The 20,281-nt window shown below is 37.9% G+C and overlaps 1 protein-coding gene across 1 annotated transcript in view; it reads right to left on the bottom strand.

Moving 5' to 3' along the window:
- The window catches only part of LOC120532052 (protein unc-13 homolog B-like), an 812,076-nt gene that overhangs the window by 193,211 nt on the left and 598,584 nt on the right, over window positions 1-20,281 (bottom strand). Inside the window, exon 26 of the mRNA XM_039757963.1 lies at window positions 5,727-5,860. Within this exon, the coding sequence (XP_039613897.1) occupies window positions 5,727-5,860 (134 nt within the window). The remainder of the gene's footprint in view (window positions 1-5,726; window positions 5,861-20,281) is intronic.

The following is a 20,281-nucleotide window of genomic DNA, read 5'->3' as shown; positions in this document are numbered from 1 at the left end:
CAGAAATCCGTGAATCAGCGAAAAATCCATAATATACATTTACATATGCTTACATATAAAATCCGTGATAGAGCAAAACCGCGAAAGTCAAAGCGCGATACAGCAAGGGATCACTGTACACACATACATATACATACACACACATATATACACACAAATACATATATATATACATACACACATATATATATACATACATATCTACATATATACATATACACACACACACATATATATATATATACACTGTGTGCACAATTATTAGGCAGGTGAGTATTTTTACCATATCATCATTTTTATGCGTATATTCCAACTCCAAACTGTATTAACTTGAATGCTTATTGGATTTAAGCACGTCAGGTGATGTGTATTTGTGTAATGAGGGAGGGTGTGGCCTAAGGAGATCAACACCCTATATCAAGGTGTGCAGAATTATTAGGCAGCTAGTTTTCCTCGGGCAAAATGGGTCAAAAAAGAGATTTAACTGACTCTGAAAAGTCAAAAATTGTAAAAAGTCTTTCAGAGGGATGCAGCACTTTTGGAATTGCTAAGATATTGGTGTGTGATCACAGAACCATCAAACATTTTGTTGCAAATAGTCAACAGGGTCGCAAGAAACGTGTTGAGAACAAAAGATGCAAATTAGCTGCCAAAGATTTGAGAAGAATCAAACGTGAAGCTACCAGGAACCCATTATCCTCCAGTACTTTCATATTCCAGAGCTGCCACCTACCTGGAGTGCCCAGAAGTACAAGGTGTTCAGTGCTCAAAGACATGGCCAAGGTAAGGAGGGCTGAAACCCAACCACCACTGAACAAGAAACATAAGTTGAAACGTCAAAACTGGGCCAAGAAATATCTGAAGACAGATTTTTTTCAAAGGTTTTATGGACCGATGAGATGAGACTGACTCTTGATGGACCAGATGGATGGACCTGTGGATCAGTAATGGGCACAGAGCTCCACTCCAACGTGGAGGTGGGGTACTGGTATGAGCTGGTATTTTTAAAGATGAGCTAGTTCGACCTTTTGCATTGAAGATGAACTCAAAATCAACTCCCAAACCTACTGCCACTTTTTCGAAGACACTTTCTTCAAACAGTGATACAGGAAAAAGACCATGATTTTTATGCAGGCCAATGCTCCATCACTTGCATCGAAGTTCTCCACTGCGTGGCCAGCCAGTAAAGGCCTTAAAGATGAAGGAATAATGACATGGCCCCGCTTCCTCATCTGACCTAAACCCTATCGAGAACTTGTGGGCACTTCTTAAACGCTAGATTTACGGGGGAGAAAAACAATACACCTCTCTGAAGAGTGTCTGGGAGGCTGTAGTCACTGCTCCACAAAAGCTGATCGTCAACAGATCAAGAAACTGACAGACTCCATGAATGGAAAGGCTTATGACTGTTATTGGAAAGAAGGGTGGCTATATTGGTCATTGATTGATTGATTTATTTTTTTTGAAATGTCAGAGATGTTTATTTGTAAATTTTGAGGTGTTTGTTTATTATTCTCACTATAACAGATGAAAATAAACAAGTGAGATGGGAAAATTTTCATTTTCCTTTAGTTGCATAATAAATCTGCACACTAATAGTTGCCTAATAATTGTGCGCACATATGTATTCCCCTGATGATGTTCACACTCACATTTCCGTTGTGAAACATTCAGGTTTCAGGTTTATTAACATTTTGGATTGACTGATAGCACTGTGTTTGTTCCATATTAAAATTAATCCTCAAAAATACAACTTGCCTAATAATTCTGCACTCCCTGTATATATATATACACATATATACAGTCTTTGGGGTGCGAGCAACTGTTGCTGGGGGTGCCAGAATCCATCAAGGAAAAAAAATGAAAAACATTATTTGTACAAAATCTTAATTTATTTATCCATCCCTAAATAATTGAATGGGCAGGCTATTTCGTATCAGTGCAATACGCTGCTTGTTAAAACGGATGACTCCCACTCTTACGTGCAAGTCTGCGTGGATATTATGAACTATCGTTTCTGTTCAAGTTCTATTTAAATTTTAAATAGAAGGAATTTTTATTTAGTTGACAGAATATTATTCTGGAATAAATCAACTCAAACCTTAAATAACTTATAATATTTTGCTCTCCATAAAAATATATCCTGTCTAAATTATACAAGTTAGAAATAAAGTAAACGTTAAAAGAACAAACATTCAAATTTCTTTACTCTTATGTAATTTTATATAAAAATAAACTTAAATTTTAAATATCCCAAAAGATTTTGCTCTCCATAAAAATATATCCTGTCAAAATTATACAAATTCAAATATGAACATGGTGCATAAATAAACCTGGAAATATAAATAAAATTTGTTCTTTTCAGCAATAACAAATCATTCAGTTGTCTTTGCTCTTATGTTATTTTATCAGAGCTGGACGCCTGGCATCTTTTTTTGGCAAGAAGTTCGTTTATGTTTGGTGTGAGGTTCTGTGTTGTGGAGATTGTCAGGATGGACTGCAGGTGCTCATCAGTGAGGCGACTCCTGTGTGCTGTTTTGTTAGTCTTCATGACTGAGAAGAGCTTCTCACACAGATATGTGCTACCAAACATGCACAAGGTTCGAGCCGCATGTAGACGGAGCTGGAGCATTTGTGCGGGAATGGAGAGAATAAACTGTGCGGGCCCTGCAGTATCGTACTTTGCCTTCAGTGTGCCATTACACTGCAGCTCAATCACCTCCATCTGAATCTGCACAGATGCAGTTTCCACATTGACGGCAAATGGGTTGCTAAACAACTGAAAATTCTTTTTTTGTTCTTCAAAGTCACCAAAGCGCTGTGCGAACTCAGTGCGCTCAGTTTATCAGCAAAATGCGTATTTGGGAACACCGTTGTGCCGACTTGGTTCAACATTACTTGGCAACAGGGAAAGTGGGGCAAGTTGCACTGGTGCATTTGTGTCTCCCATAAAAGTAGCTTCACTTGAAATCACTTTGTGATTTTGCACGGGTAGAAACGTCTGCTGAAGTGTCAGATTCTTCTTTAACTTTTCTGCTTTCTGTATCTTGTGCATTGCATTCAGGTCTTTCAGGTTATCTTGATTTTTGTCTCATAGTGCCGTCTTAGATTAAATTCTGTAATTACAGCCACATTAGCTCCACAAATGAGACACATGGGTTTACCGGCAATGCCAGTAAACATATACTCAGCCTCCCATCGGTTTTTAAAGGCTCTATGTTCAGAATCACCTTTTCTCTTCGGCATCGTGTGGGCTAGCTTCACAATAACTTGCAGCATCATAAGCTATACTTGATTAACGCGGTAAGTGTTCGGCAAGGCAGCTGAAGCGCTGCATTATGGGATCTGCAGTTTATTGTGTTACCAGCGCTTCATCTTCCCGGGCCATTAATAACAATAATTCAGTATATAAAATGATCTCTCGGGCCGGATTTAATTACACGCCGGGCCGGATGTGGCCCATGGGCCTCGAGTTTGACACATATGGACTAAATAGAACTTGAAAAGATATATTTTTTCGAATGTGATCGCGCAATTCAGATCGAGTTGATGCGCACTACAGTACATCGAGCCCGCTTGCTATTGTGGTTTTGCCTGCGTGCCTCAATAAGTTACCCTCCCCTCGCTCTTACTTTTTTACCGTTCATCTAATGAATACACTGAGTATGGCCTTACCAAAACAATCATTGATTGCGAATAAAGTATCCATTATTCATAAAGCTTCAATTGGTGATCTGTCTTTCTGCGTTAACCGCATATTTTTTCATACGTCTCAAACCAAGGGGATGCGAGGCTAAAATGAATCGAGCATCGGGCATTGAACCTCGGCACTAGAGGCGAAGCCTCTACTATTGCGCCACGGCGTGTCTATTTGAGCGTAGCAGTGTAATTCGGTTTTTGTTCAGCACTCTTTGGAACTGTTGCTTTTAGTCTGCGCACTGCGTCAGTTCACGTGAGCCGCTGAATATGGTTTTATATGTCACTCGCTCGCTTCTAATTGTTTCGCTGCCTTCTTAATTATATAATGCATGTTTTCTTAAGCGCTTTTGGAGCTCTTCCTGGTTTTCTACGTACTGCGTAATTATGTGGGAGGCGTGATGATGTGACATGAAACTCCGCCCCCCACGGCTTTCGAACTCAACTCCATTACAGTAAATGGAGAAAAATAGCTTCTAGTTATGACCATTATGCGTAGAATTTCGAAATGAAACCTAGCCAACTTTTGTAAGGAAGCTGTAAGGAATGAGCCTGCCAAATTTCAGCCTTCTACCTACACGGGAAGTTGGAGAATTAGTGATGAGTCAGTGAGTGAGTCATTGAGTCAGTCAGTCAGTGAGGGCTTTGCCTTTTATTAGTATAGATATAGATAAATATATATATATATATATATATATATATATATATAAATATATATATATATAGATATGACAACAACATTCATATCAATGACAAAACAATTACATTAACAATCATGTAACGTTATTTTTAAAATTTTTCTTTTTCATAACTTCTTTTACATACTGCTTCTCCACTGCGAGGCGCGGGTATTCTGCTTGTAATACAATATATTGTTATTTGGAATACATGCATTTCATGTGTGTTCTGTGTCTACAAAGATCTGGGTAAGTGTAGGATAAAAGGAAATGTGAGGCAAGAAATGCTAAACACTTATTTAATTAGAAAAAATATCAAATAAACGTGTGCTTTTATTCAAGAATACAAGCAAAGAAAAAAAAATGCATTCGATTTACATGTGGCTGTCAATGAGTTAAAAACTCAAGCTCAAATGTCAATCGACAGGGACTTCACATGTATTCTTGAATGGTGCAGAGGTAAGAACTGCTGTTTATAACCCAAAGGTCCTGGGTTTGAGACCCTGCACTCCATGTTTTGAGTAGTGAACTGCTATTATTACTTCTACAATATAATAAAAACATACATTTGATTTGAGTCTGTAACACCTGTTGTAAATTTTGGCTACTTGTAAAAGTTAGTGCTTATTTTTTTCCTCTCCCTCTTTGAGTTGATGTCAGTTATTTCCTTTCTTTTCACAGGAGCAGTGCTGTGGCTGTTGCCAGTTAAGAACTGTTTGTTGTACCGGCAATCAAAGATACGATATTCCGTGACCATTACCAGACTGGACAAAGGCAGGACCATAGCAACAGACAGCTTCTTCACAAAGCTTTCGCCAGGTAATAGACTGCTGTAACACAATGCAACTCTGCTTGGCACCATAAGTAAAATAGGACTTCCACCATCAGCTAAAATCACTTTAGTATGCAAACAATTCGCCAAGCTAGCATTTAGATCTGACAGCGCCATGCTGACTGTGTATGTGCCCAAACTTTACTACAACTGCTACAGATTTAAATCAAAGGCTTCTTCTTGTTGAGCACAAATACGGATTTAAGGTGGGCTGGGATTACAAGTTTTTTTGCAGGCTTCAGATATTCTAGTGTTAAATTGATTCAAATTTCAACAGCAACCACAAAAGCTAAACATAACTTTATTCTTCTACTAATAATGGGTTGTGACTTTACATGGGATTGTTTGGTAATTCTATTTATATTTGCACTATAATAGAGTGATTAACTGATTTAGACAGTAACAGTAAGGCTATGACAGAAATTCCTGAAATGTGTCCAATTCAATAAATAGCAGGAAAAAAATATTCTTTGTGGTCTTTCAGCATGCCATTTTCAATGTTATCAATCAACAGTACTCACTGGCTAAGAATAGGAGTGTAGCAGTTTTTATCCTCTTCAATGATTGACACTATGAGAGTGATCAATTTAGGCCAAAAGTCTAGGTTTTTGATGTTGGGACCCTGCTCTTCTGGGGGTTCATCAGCCTTATTTTGCTACACAAAGAAAAAAAAAGCATATCAGAACAGAGCAGATAACATATAATTTTAGCATTAGATATAGCTTCTGAATTAGGAAATAATTATTCCGACAATAATCAAACACACATTTATTAAATTTATCAAATGCCAAAAAAAACAAATTCAACCAGATGTTATTTTACGGAGCAGCACAGATGAACAAATGGCAATAAAATCTATAAACAGAAAATAGTACAGCTCATAAAAGTACACAAAATGGGAATGTGACAGAATATCGACAATAATGATATAAAAATATAATTAATAATATTGTAATTGTGCAAAATTATTTTAAGGAATTTCCAACAGTATAAAAAAATAAAATTCAATGTTTACAACTTAACAGAAAAAAGTCACATTGTTATAAAAGTCCCATTGAAGTAAGAAATTTTTCAGCCTCTCTCTCTCTCTCAGTGGGTGAGAAGAAAATCAACTAAAATAAACATCTTGAGTAGTCCATAGTTATATCAGGCAAAGTTTTGCTTATACGGATGGACTGGTTGTCTGTTCCTCCAGGATATTCAGAAACATAATAAACACATTATGAAAAACACAACTGTAAAAAACAAATCAAAATTAGATGGGCTGGTATTTAGTAAACACTGAATCTTAAGGCCTTAATTTCTTTGATGTCACATTCCATGGTCAAGAACAGTAGACTGGTGAAGTAGGCGTGACTTAAATTGCTTCAGCAACATATAGAAAAGTGAAACTGAATACAATATCAGTAATAGATCTCATTTAAAGAAGAACAAAAACATTAATTCATGGTATTAGCAAGTCTTTATTTCTTAACAAATAAGTTGCAAATATGGTTACAATATGAGCAGTTAAATCAACAGCTCTAATAAAGGTACAGTAAACTTAAGAAGTAAGTCTTCAGCGTGAATATAAATATTAATGTAAAAAAGGAGACCCTAATACTAACTGGCACATTATTGGAAAGCTTGAGGGCTCTGTAGGTAAAGGCTAGACCTCCCAGAATAGTTTTATTTGCTCTTAGAACTGTGAATATATATATAAATAAGGAGCAGCACTTTTGCTGTAATGTTTAAAAGTGTGAATAAGTACTTTTACAAAGACACATTATTCCCTATCTATGCCAAACCGCTGGTTAAGTTATAAGTAAATTATTTGTCTTTTTATGCTTTTGTGTTTAGGTAACAACTGCCTGAATATTTTAGTAATTAGTTCAAGTAGATGACCCTATGACACTAAGTCCAAAGATGTTCTGCATTAAAAATGCAGTGTAGAGTGTTACTTGGTTACAGGTAAAAGTAAAATTACTGGGTTGAATGTGAAGTTGTACAGGTGCAATGTACTGCAGCAATCTCATTTCTGACATTAGAAGCATAATTTATTTTTTTGAGATCTGAAAAGCAAATTGGATGCTAGGAGAAAGCACACTTAATTTTAATGTTTTCAGATACTCGCTTGCATGTGTTGTGACACTAGAGTTCCATAAAGCATAGAAGTCCCAAAAGCACTATGGGAGAAATACTGTTGAAAGCCCAACTACAAACAAAAAGGGACTTGAAAAATCTTATAAAAAAGGATCTGCAATGCACAAAACTCCTAACAGCACAATGGAATTGCCTAAGAAGGCATGGCAATTCACAGCATCCACAGTCCAAATAAAGAATTCAAAGATAAAACTAAAAAACAGGACACAGGTTTAAAAAGTCCAGGAAATCCCAAAGCAATAGCAAAAATACAGTTAAGACACAAGAAACACTCCCAAAGCAACAGCAAAGACACAGTTAAACACAAGAAACATTCCTCTGCCAACCACATTCAAAATGAACCACTAGGAACTATGGAATACCCTTCCAATAAGCCCTCCAATATACAGGGTGGAGGGTAGTTCCTGATGGTGATTGGAAGGTGGCCCTGTCCCTTGTGGAACCACCCATCAAACACATGGGATGTAATCAAATGAGCACAAAGAATAATATACATAACAAACAAAATAATCATTAATAAACAAATAAATGACAAAAAATTAGAGAAAACAGACAAGAAACACAACTTTGAAACAAAGTCATACAAAAAATGCTAGCTGAAACATGACAGCATGCTTTTAACAATATGAGTTTGTGAATGGCAATTTTAATGGGTGGAACTTCAGGTGTGAGTCGGCGTCTGTGCGCAAATCAATATTAAGAATTCCATTTACAAATGTGAAAGGAAACACAAGGAGTAGAAAGGTGTAAAAGTAGCAAATCAACCACGATGGGATATTCCTACACTTCAACCTATGTATTCAGTGAGACAAGGAGTAAAATGTGTGGAATAGCAGCGACATCCCAACTGTGACATTGGGCAAGTGTTTTTCAAACACTTAAGGTAATTTAATGTCATTGGACAATGTTCTAAAAGTCTTGCAGCTAGAAATTCTTGATCCCTGGAGCAATACTGAACTTAAAAATTAATTTACTAAAGTTTCTTTGCTCGCTTTCTGCAGACTGTACTTGAATCAGGATTTGTTTCCTTTACTTTGCAAGCATACTGTACGCATTCCATCATTTGTTAGTAGGACATACATTTGAGATATACTGTACATCATATAGGCAGGTCAACTCACAAATTAAAATTTCTAGAAGCAAGTACAGAAGTGTATTAAAGGACATTAATCTTTGTAATGAATTCATTGTTACATCTTAGTTGATATTAATAGTTGTGTGTTACTGTGCAGCATTATGTTCATGACCAGAACAGTTTCATAACAAAATCACTTTGATTTAAAATGACTCTCTTACTGGTGTTTGATCATTACTTTTAATAGTTTTCACTAAAAAATGTAGAAATTAACCATTTATTAGAACATGTATTTTAAAGTTTCTTTTTGTGCCAGATTGCCTATGTTCATGTGGCCCACAGTATGAGCCATTATTGACAATTCAGCCTGTTACCAAAAAAGGTTTGCCCACCTTAATATATGCTAAAGTATGAATTGACTTACAGCAAAGTAAACAGTACTCATCCATCCATCATCCAACCCGCTATATCCTAACTACAGGGTCACGGGGGTCTGCTGGAGCCAATCCCAGCCAACACAGGGCTCAAGACAGGAAATAAACCCCGGGCAGGGCACCAGCCCTCCGCAGTAAACAGTACCAAATATGCTAAATTATTAAAGGGATATACTAAGATATATAAATCTGAAACATCATAAACAAGAAGATATGTTGTGTGCATGAATTTTACTTTTTTTGGGTTAACTGTTTTGGCTTAGAATTCGACTAAATCTATCAAAATAAAGATACTTGAACTATTAGAATTCCAAAGTCAGTGGCTGGACCTTTCCCGTAGTTGCAGAGTTTTAGAAAGAGAAAAGAATTTTTTTTATAGCTAAATTCCAGGTAAACAGAGTTTCAATAAAATAAATATGTTAGAAGATGCGTTTTGAAATCAACTTCAATGCAGACACTTAACAGAATTACATAGTCATTATTCATAGTCTCAGGTAATGATTTGGGAGGCAGCATTCTGACTTTATATTTTAACAACATTAGTCAGATCTGACTAATAAATATCCAAATTACTATAACTTCTCTTGGAACAGCTTTAAAATGTCCTATATATTGCATGTGGTTCTGCACAGTGTGGAAGAAAAATGAGACTTAGGTGTCATATAGTCATTAAGTGTAAAGTGTTTTGATATGCTTTCCATATTAAAATATAGCATTCATCTTAAAGAAATAGCATAAAGGTGGTATAAAGGTGGTATTCAACAAGATTGGATACATAAAGTGTAAGGGTGGTGGCTCAACCCAAAGTGTATAAGAAGAACTAGAATGTATCAAAATACTTTTTCTTTATATATAGATAATTTGGCTGTTAACTAATAAACCTACCAGAGTAAATGTATGCATTGACTGGCACTGTTGTGTAAATTCAGTTGCTTATAAAATAGACCTATACCTTTAATATCTAACCATTCTGATCATGCTGTAGAAGAATGCTCCCTGTTCAAGCATTAACTGAAGAGTAATAAATGACACCGATGGACAAGCTTTTCTCCTGCCTGATTACTGATTTGTCCTTTTAGAGCAGGGGTGTCGAACTCCAGTCCTGGAGGCCGCAGTGGCTGCAGGTTTTCATTCTAACCATCTTCTTAATTCGTGACCAGTTTTTGATGCTAATTAACTTCTTTAGCCTTAGATTTAATTAGCTTGACTCAGGCCCCTTAGTGGTTTTTCCTTAATTAGTTAGTAATGAGACATAAAACAAGCAGAACATGACCACCTCACCTGTAGCCATCAAACAAAATCTGAAAATGAATATGAAGGTCTCAGTAAGGTTGATCCCTCAGGTTACCAAAACATTTTAGGAGTTCTTAGAAAACAACAGAATATCAAAATGGAAATGTCTGCTGTGGCAAAAAGAGAGCAGCAACAAGCCATGGAATTGAATAACGGGTTTAATTAACAGCAAGAATCAGCTTCTCATTAAGGAACTGGCTGGAGTTCGAAGCCCCAATTTAGCTGGTCATCTGTTGGCTCGTTTCATATGTCATTTCTGTTTTGCTGTCATTTAATGAAGAAAAGAATCAATTCAGAAGACTTAATCCTTTAAAACAGGGCTATTAAAGTAGAGGGAAAAGAAGTTAATTAGCAGTGAAAACTGGACACTGATTAGGAAAAAAATTAGAAACAAAACCTGCACCCACTGAGGCCCTCCAGGCCTGGGGCCTCATTTATAACGCCGTGCGTAGAACTTGCACTATAACATGGCGTAAGCACAAAAGCCAAATGGAACCCACCAGTCATCCACCTATCCAATTTGTAACCACTTGCTTAGTCCTGAGTAGCTGATCACCATCCTGGCACTATTAGACAAAGGGCTGGAAGCAAACCTGGATGGAGCTACAATTCATTTCAGGGTACACTCCTGCACATGCCCATACTCTTAACATACTGAGACAATTTAGAGTTGCAAATTAATCTAACACAGATGTCTTTGGAATTTGTAGACAAAAGCCAGAGGAGCGGGAGACGTCTTATACCAACATAAGGAGAATGTACAAACTCCACACTGGTAGAACCCAGGCTAGAATTCAAATTTAGGACTCTGGAACAATGAGGCAAAATCAATAACTACTGTGACACCATGGCGCTCAGATTTATATTTGATAAACTAAGAGACTACGTGACGAGAATAACAAATTCAGCAATATAAAAAAAAAATTTACAAATAGTTAACCATCTGAGTTACCTCAAATAAGTACTTTATACAATGGAATATATTTATAAACATTAAAGCAATAATACAAAACACACAAGTAGGAGGTTTAATAAAATATAAATACTCCAGAATTACAATTAGATCATTTCAAATTTGTTACAACTTTTCAGCAATGTCAGGCTTAAACTTTTCCACCATAACTGAAGAGGAAGGCTTAGCTGCTTTCATTTGCATTATACTGAGGTCTGCTATCCACTTAGCTGTAACAACAGAAAGGAATGTGATATAAGTGGTAAAGTACAGAGAATCAATCCATTGTCAAATTTCACCTAATCCTTTCCATAGCTGCAAGGAATGGTGATTATATAAAAAATGAAAAGAAATATTTTTTTTTACAGAAAATTCCCCACAAAGGTACACGGGAAATGTAAATGTTATCTGTTTGTATATATGTTTGTGTATGGGAGTTGAGTTTTGACAATTTGCTTTCTTAAAGGACTGCATGGTGGTGGAGTTTTATCAGCACGCTGCCACAAAACTCCATAGACTTGAGTTCAAGTCATGACTCATAATCACCTATATTGCAGGCTATACACTCTCCTCAAAGATTTGCTTTTTTTTTTTTGGCATTTTACAAAGTACACAGTCAGTTGGACCTGTATGGGTTAGTGTATATGTGGTCCATTCTTTGTTAATTTCTACCTATCCTGTAATAGAATAAGAGGTCCAGAGAATAGATGGATATACATAGGGATGGATAGATTTGTTAACTAAGTAAACTATAGTATTGAAGTACTGAACACATAACTTTAAATATGCTGTACAGACATTCTCGTAATGACACTCAAAAGCGGACAGGTGTAACAAAAAAGTAATTTTTTTTCTATACTTAGCAGTTTGTTTATGAACAACAGACAAATTGCAAAATTGGTAATGTGTACAAAGTACTGGCATACTAAATGACAGTGATACAGTGAGTCAGACTGAAAATGAACTGATAAGCTTGTGGTTTAGAATCCACTTTCAATACTGTATATGGACATACTGTCAGTGCTGATGCAGAATATACTGTGTATATAAAGATGTTCAGAGACAAATGGGGCTCATTTACCTAAAACATAATAGTAAACCTAAAGAAGCCCAGTGCGGGTAGGTGCCAAAATAAATTTGCTTTGTGAAATTCAGAATACTTTGTCAACTCACTCACACATGACAGATGCGTGGCACAACAAATGCATGGGACAAAAGCATTCTGACAAATGCATGGAGTATACAGTATATGAGTGAAATGAAAAGTGCATACTGCTACTAAATCACTTCAGTAATTATTTCTCCAGTATGCATAAACAGGGCTGTTGAGCCAGAGTTGTAATTGACTACTCTGACTCTAGCATTACTTTCAAATCTGTAATAAGTAGGACTAGAACTTACAGAACTTTAATCAAATATTTTTAATCAATAAATGATAATTTTTACAATTCAATACAATCATGTACTTAAATGAAATTGTAACAATGGATTATTAACAGCATTAGGAAAAGGACTGAAGGTAATGAGAGGGTTAACTAAATGCAGACTAAAGCCTAAGCATGTGAGGGTTGCCTCATCTTAAGAAGAACCATCAAGATAATTAATAAGGTTAAAAAGAAGTAAATGAGTAGTAGTTTTTTATTTGTAACACATTAATAAAAACACACATCAATATGTAAGCTGCAAATAAAATTTGGTTTAAACTTAACAGGAGATACCTTGTGATTTAAGCTACAGCATTGCTCTGCCTCCTGCTTTCTGGTTAGTGCCACCGTCTCTAACCCATATAACATAGCTGGTCTCACTGCTCTCTTGTAGGCCTTCCCATTCACTCTTGCTGATACCTGTCTGTCACAAATCATTCCTGACACTCTTCTCCACCCATTCTACCCTGCCTACACTCATTTTTTCACCTCTCTTCCACAATCCCCATTATTCTGATTTGTTGATCCCAAGTATTTAAACTCATCCACCTTCACCAACTCTACTCCCTGCATCCTCACCATTCCTCTGATCTCCCTCTCAGTCACACACATGTATTCTGTCTTATTCTTACTGACCTTCATTCATCTCCTCTCTAGAGCAAACCTCCAACTCTCCAGGGTCTCCTTGACCTGCTCCCTACTCTCGCTACAGATCACAATGCCATCAGCAAACATCAAAGTCCACTAAGACTCCTGTCTAATCTCGTCTGTCAATCTATCCATCACCACTGCAAATAAGAAAGGGCTCAGAGCTGATCCCTGATGTAATCCCACCTCCACGTTGAATACATCCATCACTCCTACTGCACTGTCACACTTCTCTCATACATATCCTGTACAACTCTTCTTCTTGATCTCCAATGTCAACCTACAGGGCACTATCCTATGCTGCCTAACTATACTTTCCCCTGCCACCACTTTGCAATCTTTAATCTCCTTCAGATTGACTCTTCTGTATAGGATATAATTTACCTGTGTGCATCTTCCGCCACTCTTGTATGTCACCCTATGTTCTTCCCTCTTCTTAAAATATATATTCACCACAGCGATGCCCATCCTTTTTGCAAAATCCACTATCCTCTGACCTTCTTAATTTCTCTCCTTGACACCATACTTACCCATCACCTCCTCGTCTCCTCTGTTCCCTTCACCATCATGTCCACTGAAATCCTCTCCAATCACCACTTTCTGTCTCTTGGGTACACTGTTCATCACCTCATCCAACTCACTTCAGAAATCTTCTTTTTCATCCATCGAACACCCAACTTGCAGGGGCATATGCACTGACAACATTCATCATCACACCTTCAATTTCCAGCTTCATAGTCATTACTCTGTCAGACACTCTTTTCACCTCCAAAACACTCTTGACATACTGCTCCTATAGAATAATTCTTACCCCATTTCTCTTCCCATTCACACCATGATAGAATAATTTGAATCCACCTCTGATCCACCTGGCCTTACTTCTCTTCTATTTCATCTCTTGTACACACAATAAACCAACCTTCCTTCTCTCCATCATATAGGCTAACTCTCTTCCCTTACCAGTCATACTGCTAACACTCAGAGTTCCTACCCTCAGCTCCACTCTCTTTACCTTCCTCCTGTAGCTTCTGTCTCCGGATAAGTCCCCCCCTCTTCTTCTCCTTCTTCAGACGGAAGAAGTAAAAACTCTAAAATCTCAAAAAATTGTTGATGAATTTGATTGAAATTTGGTGGTTATAGAAAAAAGAAAATTGTAATCTGTCAATATTTATTAATATTGTGCTAACTTACATGCTGCACAAAGCTCAATCATTAGCAAGCACTGTTTTTTCTGTTAATTAGTGGCACTAATGGGTGCATACCGGGTTTCATGTTAGTAATTTGTTATGCTCTGTTGAGGTCTAGCTCCCAGTTGTGGTGCCAAACCCTGCCTCAAAGATCATTGTGCTGTAACCTCTAATGGCAATACTTCGGTCTTAGATATTGGCACGTGAATTTCTAATACAGAAGTCAGATAAATTGTGTTGCAACAACCAAATCTACTATGCTGTGCTCCTCATATTTCACATTAATAAATCAGTGTAATGCATAGGATACTGGCACTTATAGTATATGTGTCAACTTCATGCACTGCTTTGCATATACAGTGGAGCTCAAATCAAAGGGCTGACTACATACTAAAAGGTAAATCCATTTTTATGAGTCTTATGCTCAAGACCACCTTTTTTAAAAAATGTGAATATATTTTCTGTAAGTAGCACGTTCACAAAATTGAGGAGTATAAGTAATATTGACCCTAGATCATCTGGCACTTTATACATACAAGTACTGAAATGGACAGAAAAATCCACAATTTGTAAGTATTTTGTTTTCAGAAGTATACAATGCAAATTATTAAACCAGAGCAGACATTTTACAGCCATTTAAATCAGCCCTATTGTCCAGTATGAAGTATGCATGAGAACTAAGCAAGCAGCACAATGTCCCAGTAACGTTAGATCCACGACACAATAAACTATAGCATATATCCATATACTGCAAGTTATTGACAACAAAATCAGATAACAGTAGTCATCATGTTTTGCTTATCAAAAGACAAGTTTCCGATTAAAACTGTGTGCAACAAAGGTTTTAAACATGGTCAACAGACAGGGTAAGAAAGTCATCCTCTTCTGCAGTCATTCTTCCAAAGTCACATTGCATTCTCTTTATTCTAAATGTCACACAAAAATCAAAATGAATTTGAAACAAGCAGTGCTTTATGCAGCCATGATCGATTTGTGGTTATGTAGAATTATTGAGGCATGCTTGAACACAGCAGTTCAATATATTGATGAGGAATACAGTATAGGCTGAAAAGCAGATTCTTTCAATGCTGCTTCTTTAACCAAGTGTACCTTTTATTGCAATACTTTTCTAAAAAATGGGTAATACAACTACTAAAGGACTAGGGCTGGTAGAAGCATGCAACAGTGTGTTACTATCTAAATACTTATTGAGGAAACAAAATATTAATTTTGTTACAATTAATACTTTAAAATAAAAGTGAACCACAACTATCAGGTTGTGTTTACAATAACTTTTTAATTTGATATTACTATTACTAAAAAATGTTATCATGTATTTTCATTTGTATATACACATACAGAACTTGTTTTCTTAATGCACCAGAACCCAAATTAAACATTGCCATGTTTAACAGTTTCCTACATGTTATATTTTTAAATTGAGAGTTGTGGTAATGGATGTTTTTTCAGAAGGAAGATTAATTTAGGAAAAAAGGAAGAAAGTTTGTTTTACAGTCATATGAAAAAGTTTGTGAATCCCTCTCAGCCTGCATAATAATTTACTCTATTTTCAACAAAAAAGATAACAGTGGTATGCCTTTCATTTTCTAGGAACACCTGAGTACTGGGGTGTTTTCTGAACAAAGATTTTTAGTGATGCAGTATTTAGTTGTATGAAATTAAATCAAATGTGAAAAACTTGCTGTGCAAAAATGTGGGTACCCTTGCAATTTTGCTAAATTTGAATGCATGTAATTGCTCAATACTGAATACTGCAAAATTGGTTGGATTAGCTTGTTAAGCCTTGAATTTCATAGACATGTGTGTCCAATCATGAGAAAAGGTTTTTAAGGTGGTCAATGGCAAGTTGTGCTTCCCTTTGACTCTCCTCTGAAGAGTGACAACATGGGATTCACAAAGAAACTCTCAAAAGATCTGAAAACAAAGATTATTCAGTATCTTGGTTTAGGGGAAGGCTACAAAAAGCAATCTCGGAGGTTTAAACTGTAAGGAATGTAATCAGGAAATGGAAGGCCACAGGCACAGTTACTGTTAAACCCAGGTATCGCAGGCTAAGAAAAATACAGGAGTGGCATATGTGCAGGATTGTGAGAATGGTTACAGACAACCCACAGATCACCTCCAAAGACCTGCAAGAACAACAATTTACCGCAATTTGCACAAAGAACATCTGTATGGCAGGGTGATGAGAATGAAGCCCTTTCTGCACTCACACCACAAACAGAGTCGCTTGTTGTATACAAATGCTCATTTAGACAAGCCAGATTAATTTTGGAACAAAGTGCTTTGAACTGATGAGACAAAAATTGAGTTATTTGGTCATAACATAAAGCGCTTTGCATGGCAGAAGAAGAACACCGCATTCCAAGAAAAATACCTGCTACCTACTGTCAAATTTGGTGGAGGTTCCATCATGCTGTGGGGCTGTGTGGCTAGTTCAGGGACTGGGGCCCTTGTTAAAGTCGAGGGTCAGATGAATTTAACCCAATATCAACAAATTCTTCAGGATAATGTTCAAGCATCAGTCACAAAGTTGAAGTTACAAAGGGTTTGGATATTCCAACAAGACAATGACCCAAAACACAGTTCAAAATCTACAAAGGCATTTATGCAGAGGGAGAAGTACAATGTTCTGGAGTGGCCATCACAGTTCTCTCACTTGAATATCATCGAAAATCTATGGGATGATTTGAAGCAGGCTGTCCATGCTCGGCATCAAATTTAACTGAACTGGAGAGATTTTGTATGGAAGAATGGTCAAAAATACCTCCATCCAGAATCCAGACCCTCATCAAAGGCTATAGGAGGCGTCTAGAGGTTGTTATATTTGCAAAAGGAGGCTCAACTAAGTATTGATGTAATATCTCTGTCTAATTTTGTTATGACGCATATTGCATATTTTCTGTTAATCCAATAAACTTAATGTCACTGCTGAAATACTACTGTTTCCATAAGGCATGTTATATTTGTGAGCTGGGGGGCTGATTGCACCCCTAGAAGATACAGATGCTCATAGGAAAGCCCCTCCTAAAAACACTGACAGACTACCTTCACAATGCTCCCTTACTTGCGGCTGCTCGGTCATGCGATATGCTTCCCGTGCAGTACTCCGCATACTTAGAAGCCTGAACAACACTTATCGATTTTGAATTGATTGTTCGCTTCTCTCTTACTTTCAGACATTCCCTGCTCTTGATGTGCACTCCATTGAAAAGGAAGACATATTTGCCTACTTTGTGAGATGGAACTATCATCTCTGTCTTTTCAAGTAGCACGTTTAAACCTTTGAAAGAGACATATGTTTGTTTGCAGTGTTTGAATAAAGTTCCTGTCTCTGCAACCTCCTCTGTTTTCTTTGCAAATCTGTGACTCAAGCGTGACAAGATATTAACAGAAAGTTGCTACTTTCAAAGCTCAGCCAATGATAACCAAAAATCCAAAGAATTAAGAGGGGTTCCCAAACTTTTTCATATCACTGTATACTTAAATTGTTTTATATAAATATTTGTATATCAGTGATTTACTGTTAGCAGTGACTCAAATTTTATATGTGCTGTATCTTTATTATAAAAATAAAAACCAAACATTATCAAAAAATACATTTTTAATTTTCCAGCTAATTCAGCATTAAACAATTTCAAATTAATTTTTAAGTGGTTTCCTGCACAATGATGGTTGAACTATAGAGTGTGTAAAGAGAATACAGAATATGCAGTTGGGAAGACAAAGTGCAATTTTCAATGTATCTCTGATTGAAATGAATAATTGCAATTATAAAAGTCAAGTTGGGGAGCATGCACTGGTACAGTGCGTTGCCACACCCAGTACACAGCGAAACAACTCAGGAACCCAGTTGGCAATCCCCAGGCAGACACGCGGTCCAGTCCTACCCTCCGGAAATAACCCTCCATCTGCCGCAGCCAGGTGTTACGTGGACGACCCCTTGGCCTAATACAGCCACTTGGGTACCCAATAATGAGAATCCCTCGGGGAAACGCGCCACATGGCTGTAGTGCCGTAACTGATGCTCCCTCACAATGCAGGTAATGTGCCTCATTCGGGACTCCATGAGCAACCGCTCATTCGACACAGAGTCAAACCAATGGTACCCAAAGGATTTTCCAGAGAGACATAGTACCAAAGGAGTCCAGTCTTCATCTCAGGTCACTGGACAGCGTCCATGTCTCACAACCATATAGCAAGACAGGAAGTACCAGGAGTCTAAAGACTTGGACCTTCATCCTTTTGCATAGACATCGGGAGCGCCACACACCCCTTTCCAGCGACCTTATGATGCCCCATGCTCTCCCAATCCGTCTACTGACTTCAAAGGAAGAGTCACCAGAGACATGAATGTCACTGCGAAGGTAAGTAAACCTCTCAACAAGGTCAACACTATCTCTGCGAACAGACACACTGCTGATGGCTTTGCCCAAGAGGTCATTAAAGGCCTGGATCTTGGTTTTTATCCAGGACACTCGCAAGCCCAGACACTCAGACTCCTCAATCAGTCTCTCGAGCGCCCCGATCAGAGCCTTCATTGACTCCGCGAAGATCACAGCATCGTTAGCAAAGTCAAGATCCGTGAATCTTTTTTCACCAACAGATGCCCCACAGCCATTGGACCCCACGACCTTGCCCAACACCCAGTCCATACAAGCATTGAGCAGAATAGGAGCAAGAACACACCCCTGATGAACCCCAGAATCAACTGGGAAAAACGCAGACGTCCTGCCTCCACTCTGCACAGCACTCACAGTACCAGTGTACAGGCCAGCCATGACATCCAGCAAACTCAAGGGGATCCCGCAAACCCTCAGCATGTCCCACAGGGCAGCTCAATCAACTGAGTTAAACGCTTGCGAAAATTGACAAAGGCTGCAAAGAAACTGACGATATTTGCGTTTGCGCTCTATGACAACCCTCAGTGCCAGGATGCGGTCGATGGTAGACTTCTAAGGTGTAAAACCAGACTGTTCTGGTAACTGGTAGGTTAGCAAGTGATCACGGATTCTATTGAAGACGACCGTAGCAAGGGCCTTACCCGGCACCAAGCGTAGTGTTATCCCCCTGTAATTGCTGCAATCACCCTTCCCTTTCAAGATAGGGACGACAAGTTCCGTTTTCCAGTAAGTTGGGATGATGCCAGTCTCCCAAATGGAAGCAAATATTGCTTGCAATGCCAGGTGGACAGCCTTACCACCAGCCTGGAGAAGTTCACCCTGGATACCGCAGATCCCTGCAAACCACCACACCCCCTAAACAGCTGGTTCACCACCTGTGCAATCTCAGTGGGATTGGGTTATTCACAGCTAACTGGATGATCAGCCTCAAGGACCATGGACCCAGAGATATCCAACGTCCTTGCTGGGGGATCAGCTTTGAACAACTGCTCAAAGTAGCCAGCCCAGTGGGTCACAACTACAGTGTCATCCGTAAGGTCCGTTCCATCAGCTCCCAGAAACAGATTCAGATGTGCATAATGTTTTGATTCCTCTGTAAGCAGGACATGGGTCGGTAGACCACAGATGGTGTGTCACTTGCTCACAGATTCCTCTAACAACCAATTATACCATAGGCAATAATTGTCAATTATTAATTTTTGTTTTAATCCTGCACCCTATTAAAACATACAATTCATTAAATGGGTCATGTAAATGGGCAACCAGTAAATATCATTACTGGATGTAAAACATTAAAGGAAACCCTGATTCAGTATTCATTTCTTTTGATCTAAACCATCCAAAAATGTGTAATAGTACAAGCTTTCAGGTCAAAGAACTACATTCAAATGAAGCTACCATTACTACAGGTTGTGTTACAGAGAAAAGCGAGAGACAGAGGTTAGGAGCATGCACTGATACAGCACATTGCAGCACCCACCACACGACAAACCACCT

This window comes from Polypterus senegalus, chromosome 7, assembly GCF_016835505.1.
Source record: "Polypterus senegalus isolate Bchr_013 chromosome 7, ASM1683550v1, whole genome shotgun sequence".
NCBI classification, from domain to species: domain Eukaryota; kingdom Metazoa; phylum Chordata; class Cladistia; order Polypteriformes; family Polypteridae; genus Polypterus; species Polypterus senegalus.
The sequence above is the reverse complement of the archived record's forward strand: the minus strand, read 5'-3'. Positions and strand labels throughout refer to the sequence as shown.